This window comes from Acomys russatus, chromosome 8 (assembly GCF_903995435.1).
Source record: "Acomys russatus chromosome 8, mAcoRus1.1, whole genome shotgun sequence".
NCBI lineage: Eukaryota > Metazoa > Chordata > Mammalia > Rodentia > Muridae > Acomys > Acomys russatus.
Genome location: NC_067144.1, coordinates 69,040,868 through 69,054,753, shown reverse-complemented (window position 1 = coordinate 69,054,753; position 13,886 = coordinate 69,040,868). Strand labels below are relative to the sequence as shown.

Below are 13,886 nucleotides of genomic sequence, written 5' to 3'. Positions count from 1 at the left end.
TTTATTCAAGCCTTTTACTGCGACTGGAAGCTGCTAAAGTTTGAGAGGAACTTCTCAAACACATCTATGATTTATTCTAATGAAGTAACCGAACCTACATATCCCTGAAAGCTTTTGAACTGCCTCAAAAATTCACATAATAAAACAAATCACAGACCCAATAAGTGAATGAAACTAATAATTTCTTTATAGTAAACAGATGAAAGAAAATTTCTCCTTTCCAAGGAAACACTGTAAAACGGTGAGCTTTCAAAGAATTGGGCCTGCAACGACTTCCCAAGCAAGGAATGCAAGGCCCTCTTAATATATGCGTTTTGTAACAAAGACAGAAGGAGGGGATCAGAGCTTCCAAATTACAAGGGAAAAGGGGAACACACACACACACACACACACACACACACACACACACACACACACACACAAACACACACACACACACACACAAGAATGGTCTGGCCTCTTAGGGATGGGAAGGCCAACGACTTCTGTTGTTTCAACTTGGGGAAAGAACTCACCCATTAGACAAATACCACTTCCAAAATGAGTCCAAACCTATCCGCGCACAGGCGCCAGAACCCTCAGGCAGAGCAGCAGGCGCCATTACCTGTGGAGAGCTGGGTCGGGAGGGGGTTCATCTCTTTGTCCACCATCTTCTGGTACAGAGCCCTCAGGCTGAAAGGCTCCACTGTGAAAGGCAGGGTCCCCGTCAACATGGCATACATGTTCACGCCTCTGAAAAGAGAGACAACGAAGGTGAGAACAGAAGAGGCCCAGGTTGCTGAAGACAAAGAGCACACCGATGAAGCCAGCATCCATGCCCCTGCCTCTGACTGAGGTATCTTTCTAGAACCCTCGCATCAAGTCATGGTTGAGGAGTTGACATGTGAAAGTCTGTGGCGAGAACACTGTGTAGACCTACCAAAGGGACTTGGAGATGAGCAAGAGCAGAAAGAGCTGCCTTGAGGAGGAGGGAAAACTCTGGAAAACTAAAATCCCCCACATTCTGAAGCCTCTGAACCACCAAAGCAATGCTATAGGCAGAAAGTCGCACCTCTGCCTTCATGTGGCAGGTTGTAGTCAAAACAAAGGTGCAGGAAGGGCACGACTCGAAATCACCAGCCCGAGTCCCATACCCAGCAAAGTTCACTATATATACACAAAGATTCCAAACCAAACACTATTCTGGTCGGAAGCATTTGGGTAGGGGCCACTCAGGTTACATTGGTGGAAATGTCATCAATACTGAAGGATTCCAGAGGAAAGTATGTGGGACCACTGGGAGGAGCATCAAGAGTGACCCTGCCAGCCTGTGACCTTTCCAGGTATGATGTACAAGGTAGGACGTGAGAGCCAGATGAACCGATACAAGGCACGACCTACAAGGCTAAGGAGGCCTCTGCTCGTCACTCAGCCCTTTGAGACCAAAACCCCACCCCCAAAGCCAGTCTTTTATCCATCTCTTGAATTTTGCTCTGGCTTGTCACTAAGGGAAGTCCTTCCCAGCCTTATTTCTCATTGGATTGCTTGTTGTGAGACTCAGCCACCAGGCCCTGGCCCAATATCTCAGCTCTGGTTGAGCTATTGCAGAGCCGGCTTTATTTCTTCCACCCAAAGGCAACCCAGAGGACAGCAAAGTCTTCTGGGAGAATTGTGTTTTCTCCATGGATAAACCTACTATCATGTGGATGAGATTTCCTGACTGGGAAGAAATGTTTGCCTGTCTGCCAGGAGGTCTCCACTGATCAAAGGCACCCCAGGCGGAAACAGGATTTCCAGTCAAAACAGAGCCAATGAGACTGGAATTAAGACCCCTGAGGCCTAATTCCACAGAGGTGCCTCTGCATTCCATATAATGACAGGTAGTGGAGCCCACAGCTCCAGCATAAAGCACTCTCGGATTTCAGACATAAGCTGGGGCCCCAGCTCTCTCTCTGAACTCAGACTCGAGTCAGGGAGGCAGACACACAAACATTCATTCCACAGATTCTTGCTGGATGCCTCTCTCTGACTGAGTACTGTCAGGCAGACAAGGAGGCCGCCATTTTGAATTTTGAGTTGGATAGACACAGGCAATGGGCAAACATACTCTAAGTTAGTAAGCACAACTGCTTTGAGTGAAATGAGAGTAGAGAGAGCAAGAAAATGTTGGACAGCAAGTTCAGTTAAGGAGACAAAGGACTTTTAAGACCAGAGAGCCTCTCAGGTGAGTGTTTTATGCATGAGCCTCTGCAGCTGTGGCTGGCTGGGCACAGCCATGTGACAGATTACATAAACGAAGAAAAGCGAGACAAGAACAGACAAGGCATGTGCACAGCCAAGAGTGTCTTGGTGTGTGTTCAGTGCAACACATCCCGTGGGGCGTGAACAGATACAAACAAAAGTTCCATAGCCAAATAAGTGACTTAACGTGGCGAGGCATCATCATCGCGTTTCAGTGAACAAAAAGGGCAGAGTGAGGGCTGGAGACCGTGGCAGCAAGCACACAGTATTGCTGTAAGTCAGAATGAAGTGACAGATCACACAAAAAGAAAGCAAGGAGGCAACAGAGGCATATGAAGGGGCGCACCGGGTTAAAACTCAGCCAGGCTAGCTGTGACAACAGATGGAACTTAGTAAGCTGAGGGAGACAGTTTGGAAGGGGATGGAAGGAGAGGTGGGATGGGTACCCTACTCAAAGACCCACTCTATGGTGCTGTGTCTTTGATGTATTTTAGGTAGAGCCAGACATCTTGGCTGTGGGGGAGTCCTCAGCACTAATAGAGAAGGAAGCAACTAAGCCATCTCAAAATTCTAAGATCTGTATCTATGAAGAGGCCTTGGATACAGGCACTAATGGATGGAAAACTTTTGACCTCTTCCATAGTTAGTGAAGACCACTCAACAGTCACCTGCAAAATAAACTGCTCCAGGCAGCCTGGAGGCCGCCTATCCCATGCAGGGATGAAGGAGGAGGGGTGGCCAAATACTAAGCCAGAGCCTGTGTCCTCTGTGCATTGCTTCTGGACCAAAGCCAGGTTCTCTCCCTCAGTGAGAACCATCTAAGAGGAAGAGGCAAAATGGACTTCTCCCTTGAGTGATGCGCAGTGCACCACTTCCCAGAGCTCACTCCTCACTCCAATGCATCAGTCCTGCTTGAACACTCGAAAGTGTGTGTTCCTGGGCCTGGCTCCAAATTCAGGGAGTCAGAGATTCAGAGGCAAAGCCTTGTAATATGTGGCTTGACGAGCCGTCTGGGGCCAGCGAGATGGTTCAATAGGTGACGGTCCTTGGCAGGCAAGGCTTTGAGGGGAGTCAAGTCATCACAGTAGGTCTGCCAGTCTCCCAAGCACTTGCGCCTAGCAGGGAGGGTTATATGAACTATGAACAGCCATCTAGTTCCTCTTCAGCACTGGCCTCACTACATTATGTTAATGGTTTTACTGGAATAAGCTGGGGCTCCTTAGTCTCGGCAATTTTAGCAAGTAAATTAGTTTTGGTATTTTAGTTATACGGAGTCATAAACTTACTGAACCTAATTCTGGATTCGTGCGCTCATAACACTGAAACAACAGCAAGCCCTGAGCCTAAGCCAACACGTGAGGACCTCAAGACCGCCTTTCCTTTCAGAGGGCATCATACAACTACCCAAGCCCAAAGACACTGCCCTGCCACCTTTCAAGTTATGTCTTACTTTCGGGTACACGTGGCTTCTCTGTCACAGGTTGAATGCTTGTAATGCCACAGCAAGCCTCCAGAAGCAGGATGCTGTGTGGTGGGGAAGGAGCTGCCTGAAGGAGTTTGCTGAATGTCTGAACGAAGAACAACCCCAAAACCTTTGTAAACACTTCCTTTCGGGAGGCCTGAAGACACCAAGTCATTTGGCTCCTTATCACCTCTTGGCCTCAAAGAATGAAAAAAAAATCCACTCGTCACAGCTTAATACACCGGCCCTTGTCTCTCTTGTCTTCTTTAGACCACAGATAAGGATGAAAGATACCATCTTCAAGATGGCACTAGGGAACTCCAACGAGCAAGCAATATCTTGACTGCCTTACAAGAAGCTTCCGGTTCTTATACAGCCAAGGGCCACACAGAGAAACCCTGTCTCGAAAAAACCTCCCTCAAAAACAAACAAAAAACAAACCTCACAAACCCTTACAGATGATTTCTCTCACTTCATCCCAAGGTTATTTACCCATGAAATATAAGACAATCTGAGGGCTAAATAACTGAAACCAGACGAAGAGCTAAGTGCAGTGTCTGGTGTAAATTAAGCACCAAATAATCTTCTATGTTGTTTCATTAAAAATAAATAAAATAAGTTAAAAAAATAAAACTAAACAACAGAAACTACAATTATATTTGAGCCATACTGCAAATGATAATAGAAAGCCACATTTTAGCCCCAGGAGATTTTCAAAAGAGAAACCAGACTGGACATCTTAATTCCTCTCCCCTGGAGTTTTCATCCATGTTTAATATGTGGAGGAGGAGAAATGCAGCCCCTTTGACATTTCACAAGTATGTGAGAATACCAAGGGAGACTTGTGGAATGCGGTTTATAAACCTCTGTAATCCCATAGAATCAGGCGGAGTTTCAAAACATGCTCAGAATTTCCTGAAAAGCCTTTTGAAATATGGCCCAAGGGTTTCCTGGGTTCTCTGCGGCAGACACAGAACCTCTATGACTCCAAGACAGCTTTGAAGAAAGCCAGCAATTACAGAGACAGGGACGGAAAGAGGAACGGTGCAAGAGTGGAGGAAGTGCAGGGAGTCACTGCAGGCTGGAAAAGCCAACAGAATGGCGGACGCTGCACAATGCTCTGATGTCGAAAGAGGAGGAGCTGGTGCCAGTTGTAGACAGCTGGAAGAAGGAAAGGACCCCTGGGAGAAGAGTGTGGAGTCGGTGGTACAGAGTCAGAAGGCAAATGCTGGCCCTGATAGTCAGTCCGAGACCTTAAAATATTCCCTGAAGGAAAAGCTGCTATCTCCGAGAGGAGAGATGCAGAGTCAGTGCTCCCTGGAGAAGCTGCCAGAAACTTGGCCTTGATGCAAGGAACAAAGCAAGTGTCATTCTGCAGGGCAGGTGGGGAGTGAAGCCACTAGTCTTGGAGCCATATGGCCAGGAGCCCTCAGCAACCACCTGGTTCATAGAGGGATCAGCTGAGGGGAATCACACTTATCTTGGTTCCACACAGTTCTACAATAAAGGGTTACCTTGAGAAACTTAAAGTTGACCCCCACCAGAAAGTTATCTCCTTTCTTTCTGCATCAATTTTTAGTAACAACTCCCAATTCAAGACCCTGAAAGGAAATAGAAATAGTTCGTCCATCTAAAAATATCCTTGGCCCAACCCTCTTCCATTTAAATGGTCTTCATTTGGTAAGAAAATATTTCCTGATGGATTTCAAGGTGCTAGCTCCTTTTGCTTCCCTGATCTATTTAATAAATGTGCCAGCTTCAAACGGGGGGGAATACCTTGTATTTTATTAACTTAAAAATCCCCAAAGCTAAAGGAAGCTTCATCTTTGAGACAGGGTTTCAATGTAGCCCAGGATAGCCTCAAATGCATCACTCCTCCGTTTAGAGGCATGTACCACCACCCCCAGCTAGCGTGGAACTTCTCTTTTAAAAGTCAAAAAACCCTCAGCTTCCCCAGATGAGCAGATATCTCCTCCCTGCAGCTGCCCTCACCATCTTTTAACACGAAGACAGAGAAACCCCTTCTGTGTGTGACCCCTGCCCCCAGGGAATGGCAGCTGGCATCATTCTGCAAAACGCAGAGCCTGGGACCCGGCCCAGATTTTGTCATTCTCTTCCTGAGCACCCTGTTCTGTAGAGAGATGGGAGTACAGGAAATAACATGGTGCCTCTTGCCCAACTTATCTTCCCACAGGCACTGGGAAAAGGCAGGCTCCCTCCCATGAGCTCTGTGAAAGAGGATTCAAGAAGTGCAGGAGATCCTGTGTGCTGCATATGATTCTGCACCCAATCTCCACAGCTACAAGGGCAAACTGTGAGGATGCTTCCTCCTCCTCCTCCTCCTCCTCCTCTCTGAAGGGACACGACTCCTGGTGTCCATTTTTCATATCCTTAGAGGCTCGCTGAGCTTCTCAAACAAGCATTATAATATATTCCATTCAATTAAAAAGTACATCTGACCAAGAAGAGACTTGGTACCCTATAAGCATATACAGGGAGAGGAGGTCCCCCTCAGTCACAGTCATAGGGGAGGGGAGTAAGGGGAAAATGGGAGGGAGGGAGGAATGGGAGGATACAAGGGATGAGATAACAATTGAGATGTAATATGAATAAATTAATAAAATATATTTTTTTAAAAGTACATCTGATGCAGGGTGGTGGTGGCGCACACCTTTAATCCCAGCACTTAGGAGGCAGAGGCAGGTCGATCTCTGCATTTGAGGCCAGCCTGGTCTATGGAGTGAGTTCCAGATCAGGTAGGCTGAAAAGAAAAATCTGTTTGCTTTCAGACATCCCTTGGCCTCCACCTTGTGCAGAGCATAGCTGGCATACCCTGTCCCTACTCTGAGCGTCCCTTCCCCCTTGATTATGTTACCCAGACATTTTGGTCACCCCCCCCCGACTCCTCTCTCTCTTTCTGTGCTTCTCCTTCTTCTCCCTTCCTCTTATCTATCCCCATGCACTTCTCTCTCTCTCCCTCCCCCCTCCCTTTCCCAAGCATAGCGGCCGAGAGCTGCTTCCAATAAACCTGCACTTACATACTTTAACTTATCTTGCAATTAGCTCCTTCCAGTATTTCAATCATCAATCAATCTGCATTAAAGTTATTTTCAAATCAGGACATATGCCACTCCGAGGAAAAGTTAAGAAGCAATATTAAGTGTTTGATGTACCAGGACGAACATTCTAGTTTGGTGTCTAAAATCTCAAAGTTCACTGGAAGGGGGAGGAGGGAAGAGGAGGAGGGAGGACGAGAGGGAGGGAGAGACTGAATGTGTATGTGTGTGCGTACAAGACCTCTGAGTGAGGAGAGGGGAAAAGGTGAAGAGGATTTTAAGGATAATTTGTATGGTCCTGAAAATAATACTATTGAAAACGATGACCACCATAAGACCCCATCTTGCTTCCTGTAGATGATGATGTCGTCACCAGAGGGGTGCTCCAGCACTCCAGGCTGCCTAAGCCTTCCTATGTAACAGGCTGGGGTTCCCGCTTCAGCAGCCCCACAAGCCTCAGGGTTAATCCCTGCCACCCAGCAGGCTCAAAACCTCTGGAGAGGAGTTTGCCTTTGCTTTTAGAAATCTGGTCTTCACTGCGCTGTTTCATGGTAATAAGGAAGAAGAGGGCATTCTGTAATAATGGCGTTGGAGCAGAGAGACGGTGGCCTCCGTGTCCACTCATCTTAAACAGCCTTGAATTGAATTCCCTTGGGTTTCCATTTCCCAGGTCCTGTCAACAAAGCCGTGGGTGCCACACAGAAACCTAATACCTACCTCTGACACAGGACTCTCATGTGGTGGAAAAATCCGTCTACTAAAGAAGCTTGAAGGTGTCTTGTTTTCACCAAGACCTTAAGAGTTGGTAGCGATCGGATGCCAGTTCTGCCTGCACTGTACACACTGCCTGGAACCTCCCCTACCTATTCTGTACCAGGCCAGCATCGCTCGGCTCTCAGGAGCAGATTAAAGGGCCTCTCCCCTGCTTTCTCAGTTTCAAGCAGCCTCCACACCACCTGCCACTGCCTCTGTTTACAGGGCACCTGTTGGGACGTTATGTGTTTTGCTCAGCCTGGTCTATCAACACCGTGCTTTGGGCAGGTCTCCACCAGCGAGCAGTCCATGTGCTTTTCAAGGCTTGGTTGCCAGGATGGCATTCTTAGAAGAAATGGGCTCTTCAGGAGCGGGGTCTACTGGAAATCCTTAAGCAGCTGGTGCATGCTCTGGGAAGGGACCGTCGGGCTCTGCGTTCTTTTTCTCCTTGTCCCCTGGCTTGTAACTGTAGCAGTTCTGCCCTGTCACATACTCACTCTGCCCCCCAATGCTGTGCCTCACCACAGCCCCTGCCCCCCCCCCCAATCAATGAGGCCAATCAATCACAGACTAGAACCTTCAGAGGTGTTAGTCAGAAATAAAACCTTTCTTCTTCATGAGCTTATCACCTCAGGAATTTGGCTATGGCGATGAAAAGCTGGCCAGTACAGGCTACCATAGCAAAATGCCACAGAGCGGGGGACTCAAATAAGAGACATTGTCTCACAGTTCTGGAAGCTGAAAGTCTAAGATCAAGCAACAGCTGAGTTCTGGTGAGATCCTCCTTCCTAGTTGGGAGAGAGCCACCATTGTCCTGTGGCCGCACATGGCACCCAGACAATACAAGCTCTCTGTGTCTCTTATAAGGCCCCACTCTCCTCACTTCATCTAATTCTAAAACCTCCCAAAGGCCTTATCACCAAAAACCTCGACATTGGTGGTGGTGGGGGGGGGGGGGTTAGTTGAAGACTGTGGGGCACAACTCGGTTCTTAGAAGCAGGCAAATGAGTCACAGTAGCTGGCTATACCCCCAACAGCAGGAAAGGCAGTCTCTTTCCTGGCTTAAAGTTGGGCCATGCAATTGGCTCTGCCTAATGAGGTACCAGGAAAAGTGACACAGAAGCACCCAACAGGGTCTTGGTCACTACTGCTTGTTATCTTTCTCCTGGGGACTCTTCTACCCCGGCATGAGTGAAAGTCTACCTATTCCACACTCTGCTCCCTGGTCTACCTGCCAGTAAACTTCCAAGAGGGGTCACCTGGCCTCCACAGAGATTTTTCTGAGCACCTATGGTTGGGCTTTATCTTCTTGGAGAAAATAATTCTGCCAAGTGGACACTATCAGAGAAGTTGAGGAACCCCAGGAGGGACCCATCCACACCAAGATGACTGAGAGAGGCAAACTGCCCATTGGCCGCACACAGCAGCTCCTGATCTATCCAGGCATCACGGCCCGACATCATCTCCAGTGTCACCTGCCACCACTCCAGACAGTCACAGAGTCCTTGTGTCTCAACGGGGACAGGGCTTGGGAAGGAGGCACTGGAGAGAACCTTCCCTGGGAAACAGGACCCTTTATCTTGGTCACAGAACGAATAGATGGCCATGTCAGTAGTTGCTAAATATGAATTCCTTTCCCTGGCCAAGCAACCTGGCAAAAAGGCCAAGAATGAAGCCCAACGTTTCTCAGCCTGTGCTTTCGTCTCCATACGGGTAACTGACTCGCTCTGTCTCAGAGTTAGCATGAAGCGATGGAAGAGCCTGGGCCTGGTGCTCTCCTCTGCAGGCTTCCTACACTTAGGAGACCCCTGCTTCATTTCATCCTGTTGACACCTGGGGCAACACAATATTGTGTGTTCCCTTAAGCCTGACCTCAGGACGAAACTGCCACCTGCTCCCCAGCCCACCAAGTCCACCTTCCCTATGGTCATCTCCCCATCGCAAGAGACACAACACCCCTGCAAGGTCTCCTGGTATCAGGGTTTCTACACTCCTCTCACTTCCTCCATGTAGTGTTAATGGATTCCCCAGCTGTCCCAAGACTGCTGTCCTTCCTGTTGGAGGAGGAGACAGTGAAGGGATTTGCAAACAAGAGTGTGAAAGGCAGTGGCAGGTGGAAAGGAGAAGTAAGGAGGTGACAGGGCCCAGGGGTCCTCAGCAGGGAACAAGGAGAGTCCACAATGGGGCTGTTGGAATAAAGACAGGATGTGAGATTGGATGGAGAGCTGGAACAGCATTCCAGCAAAGGGAAGATGGGTGGGAACATGGGAGAGGCGCCAAGCTGTGGGTGGGGGACCAGGCAGGTACAAAGAAGTGGGAGAGGTGGGCAGCATCAGACAGACTTAAAGCTCGTGCTTAGAAAACTATGGTAGGATCTGCTTGCTTTTGTTTTAGTGAGGATGTGTGAGACATATATGTGGAGTGCATTGTGTGTGCTGTGTGTCTATGTGTATGCATGTGCACATGTGTTTGGTTTGGTTTGGTGCGTGTATGTGGTATGTTGTGTAGGTATGAGTGTATATGTGGTGGTCTATATGGGTGTGTTTATATACCTGTACATGTGTTTGTTTGCTTTGGTTTAGTGGCATAGGTGATTGAACCTAGAGCCCGCCATATAGTAAGCCAGTTTTTATCACCAGCTGCATTTCCATCCATTTCTTTTTATTTTCAGACAGAGTCTTGCTCAGTTGCCTCAGGGGCCTTAAACGCACTCAAGAGCCCACGCAGGCCTTGTACTTGAGATCCTCCTCCTTCAGCCTCCCAGGTAGCTGTAACTTCAGCACTCCTGGCTTTAGGACAGTGTTTTACCTAAGAACATGAGTGCTCCATGCAACACCAATGCAAGGTCTTTGATGGCTGGGCTTGGCTTTCTGCTTTCCCCTGCTCCCAATGAAATGTTTGTAAATGCCATTGAAAGTTTATAAAGAAAAGGTCTGGAAAGAAAACAAGAAAGCTTGGACCCCACAATGCTGGATGATAGACTGCACAGCATGCACTAGGTACATTCTCATCAGAAAGGCGTGGCGAGCACAGGAGGGAACCCCGACTTTTCCAAGCTGGATAACTCACATTGACCAGACATCAATTTTGGGGCCGTATTTCTTCCTAGCAAGCAGTTCTGGAGCGGCATAGGCAGGGCTGCCACACTGTGTGCTGAATGGGTCCGAGTAACCCAGGATCCCTGCACAGTTGCTCAAACCAAAGTCTGCAGAGGAAAAGACAAACATAAACTCTGAATTAGAAAAATTGCAAAACCGAGGAAGGAAGGGAAAAAAAAAAAAAAAAAAAAAGGACAGCAGGAAAGGATGCATTCTCTCAGGCTAACACATAATTTAACATCCAGCAGGAAGCCAGCCAGCTGCAAACTATAACCTCTGACAGACTTCTCGAGACGAAGGCGTGCCATGGGTGGCGGCTCCCTTTCTTCAGTGGAACGTTTTACATCAGCCCTCACTGCACAAGCCAGCTAGACCTAACAGTGTGATGAGCCAAAACATATTTCTATCGAGTCTTGCAAATGAGTCATCCAGGGTAAAGAGAGACGGTTAGCTTTCTAGGACTGAGGCAGGAATGGAGAGCGGGCTGAGATCCTGGCTGCCCGGTGGCCAGGCTGGGAGAAACCGAATGGAGACACTGAAGGGAGAGACAGTCCCTCCGGCTGCCCGACTACGTCACTGACCGATTACAGCTGACTTCTTCAGCTCAGTTTCATTTCGTTAAAGTCTTTAAGAAATTCCTTCCAGAGGTATACCATAATTTGATTTGGGGTGGGGTGGGAGGAGACACAATTTAAGCATCCCTGCATGCTGGCTGGAAAAAGAAGGCCCGGCAGGATGGCGATGCCAACCAGACTGAGTGACCTCATGGCCTCACTTTGTTCTAGGCTGAGGAAGGCATCTGGGAAGCCAGCGGGAAAGCCCCAATGTGCCTCCCAGTTACTTGGGGGTCTATGACGGGTTTTGTGAACTACTTACTTTTGATCTTAAAGATACAACAAGTGGAGGGTAATTAGAGAGCTGTTAGGGTTCTTTCCTCCTCTGATATCTTCTTTCAATCTTTGTTGATGCCAGAATTCAGATCTGAGATCCTGGGTCATCCTTTGAACTCCACTGCAAATACCGAGCTCTTAACCCATAAGGGCAAGGCAGAGATTGGCTCCAAAGCCGGAAGCAAGGCCCACGCTTTCTGCAGCAGTACTACTGGCAGTATCTCTGTCCTCCGCTTAGTGCTAGCATGCCTCCACCTGCGAGTGCATGCCTGCCACAAAAGCCGTAGGGGGTGGGGGGGGTGGCGAAAACTCAGGAGATGACGGCAGGAGAAACTGGGCAGGGTGTGGAGCCACCCGCACAGCACAGGTTACAATGAGGAGACTGGAGAGTTTCCTAACACTTGGTGCAGTGAACTTTGTAATGAACAGCTTGTCTGAAGTGAACCCCAAGAAGTCCTTTGGGCTCCAAAGAGTGCCAAGCTCTCAGCTCAGGTTCTGAGGAAGAATTGGAGCATACATTAGGCATCTGACGAAACAGCCAACAGGAACAACATGTTCTAACACTGAACTTTGCCTTCTTTTGTTTTGATTGGGTTTTTTTGTGTGTGTGTGTGTGTGTTTGTTTGTTTGTTTGTTTTTTCACTTGTTCCCTCCTGTCTTCTTACCTGTACCCTTTGGTCCAGTTTGCCTCAGTGTGCACCCCAAGACCTGCATAGAAAAGCCTTTCTGTCACTACAGAGGGTAGTTGGCCTCCCATCTGAAAAGGCATCTGTTGCTAAGAAGGTGAGGGGCCCTGTTCCCAGCTCCCAGTATATACTCAGGCAGTGGGGAAGAGAAGGGTTTGAGTGCTAAGTGGAAGAAATCACCTACAGTGGGAGCTTGGACACAGTACCACAGAGTAAAGATAGCAGTGCTACCAGGAGGCAAAGTTTAAAGCAAGCTGCCTATTAGAGGCTCAGTCTGACAGCAATCCCAGAAAATGCTCCTCTACGTTTCTAAGATTAAAGGCAAAGATACCATGCCTCCAACAGGGACTCTTTAAAGCAAAGGGCGGCCTCCATCAGACCACCTCCGCCCTTCTCTCTCAGCTGGTCTATTAAGAAAGGCAAGATAAGAAGCCAGATCACCCTTCCCTGTCCCAAGCAAGTTAGGGACCTTATCGGAAGAGTGCATTTCAAGGGGATAAATCCGTGCAGGGTTTGCGAAGGGAAGGGGCTCAGAACCTACATTTAGAAGTTGTCTCCATCTTAGTAAAACGACTTGATTTTAAAGATATTGTAGAGAAATAAACGGCAGAATATTTCACATTCATAATTATGGTTATTAAATTTTTACACATATGCCTATAATTAGAATGGTGAAACTAGAGAGAAATTTGCCTCCCAGTAATGTCAGATAGGTCGGCCTCAATTAGATTTGGTAAATACATAAGCTAATTATCACTCAATCTTCTGAGAGCTGCAAAATGAAATCTCCAAAGAAGGCCCCAGTGAACATTCACAGCTCTTCTAAGCTGTAGCTATCCCTAGGGATGGGTGAGCTGCCCCAAACAGCGGGATGACTTCTTCTTTTCCCCTTCTTTCTTTCTTCTTTTTGTAAGAAGGAAAATATATGATTGACTCTCCTGCTCATTCTGGCTAATTTGAAACATGGCTAAGTAAGTTTATTTAAACCAAACAGTTTCCAAAACAAGGAAACTATTAAGAAGAAATGATAATAGCTATAATCCTCTTTGAAAACCACCTAAGTAAATCCTTTGAAGAAAAGAGGTTCAAAGGGCTTTCAAGTTAACATAGTAATAATAAGGCTTAGTAAAGACCTTTCATCCACACTGCCCATCCCAGAGGCAAGAAAACCCATAAGACACTGGGCTTTTCCCCCTGAAATCCAGGGAAGCAGACTGGACGAATGGAGCAACTGGTTGCCTTCAAGGATAGAGCAACGCATCTCTCATTTTTAGTATCATTTAGGTCATAAGAGAACCAGGAGGTGAGAGAGTGAAGAGACCAACAGAAACCAGCACCTCCTTCCTGTCGATTTTGAGTATCCTAGCTCCATTCTCCAATAGGCTTGGCCATCTTGTACTACCAAATTAAGTTTGGCCTAAAACACCTCTATATATTCTAAGTCGGAACTGAAGACCTTTCTATGCATAGTGAACTATAATCTACTATGGCAGGTAAACACTGCAGTCTACAATAAGGGGCTGAGTCTTGGCTCATCACCAGTGGTTAGCTGTTGAAGCCATGCTCATGTAAGGATGCTCTGAACTACAACCAATCAGGTTCTCTGTGCCTCACTCTGCTCTCTGTACACCACTTCCTTTACTTTAGCTACAAGCACAGCATGCCCGTGGGGTAGGGCAGGCTCTCCTGAACTACGTATGACCAGGAAAGGTCCCCACTGC

The 13,886-nt window shown here is 47.6% G+C and overlaps 1 protein-coding gene across 1 annotated transcript in view; it reads right to left on the bottom strand.

Annotated features, from left to right (window-relative positions):
* Hunk (hormonally up-regulated Neu-associated kinase) overlaps positions 1 to 13,886 on the bottom strand; it is a 110,778-nt gene that overhangs the window by 34,017 nt on the left and 62,875 nt on the right. Inside the window, exons 4-5 of the mRNA XM_051150191.1 lie at positions 10,561 to 10,696; positions 605 to 732 (exon numbers count right to left, since the gene is read on the bottom strand). Coding sequence (XP_051006148.1) covers positions 605 to 732; positions 10,561 to 10,696 — 264 coding nt within the window. The remainder of the gene's footprint in view (positions 1 to 604; positions 733 to 10,560; positions 10,697 to 13,886) is intronic.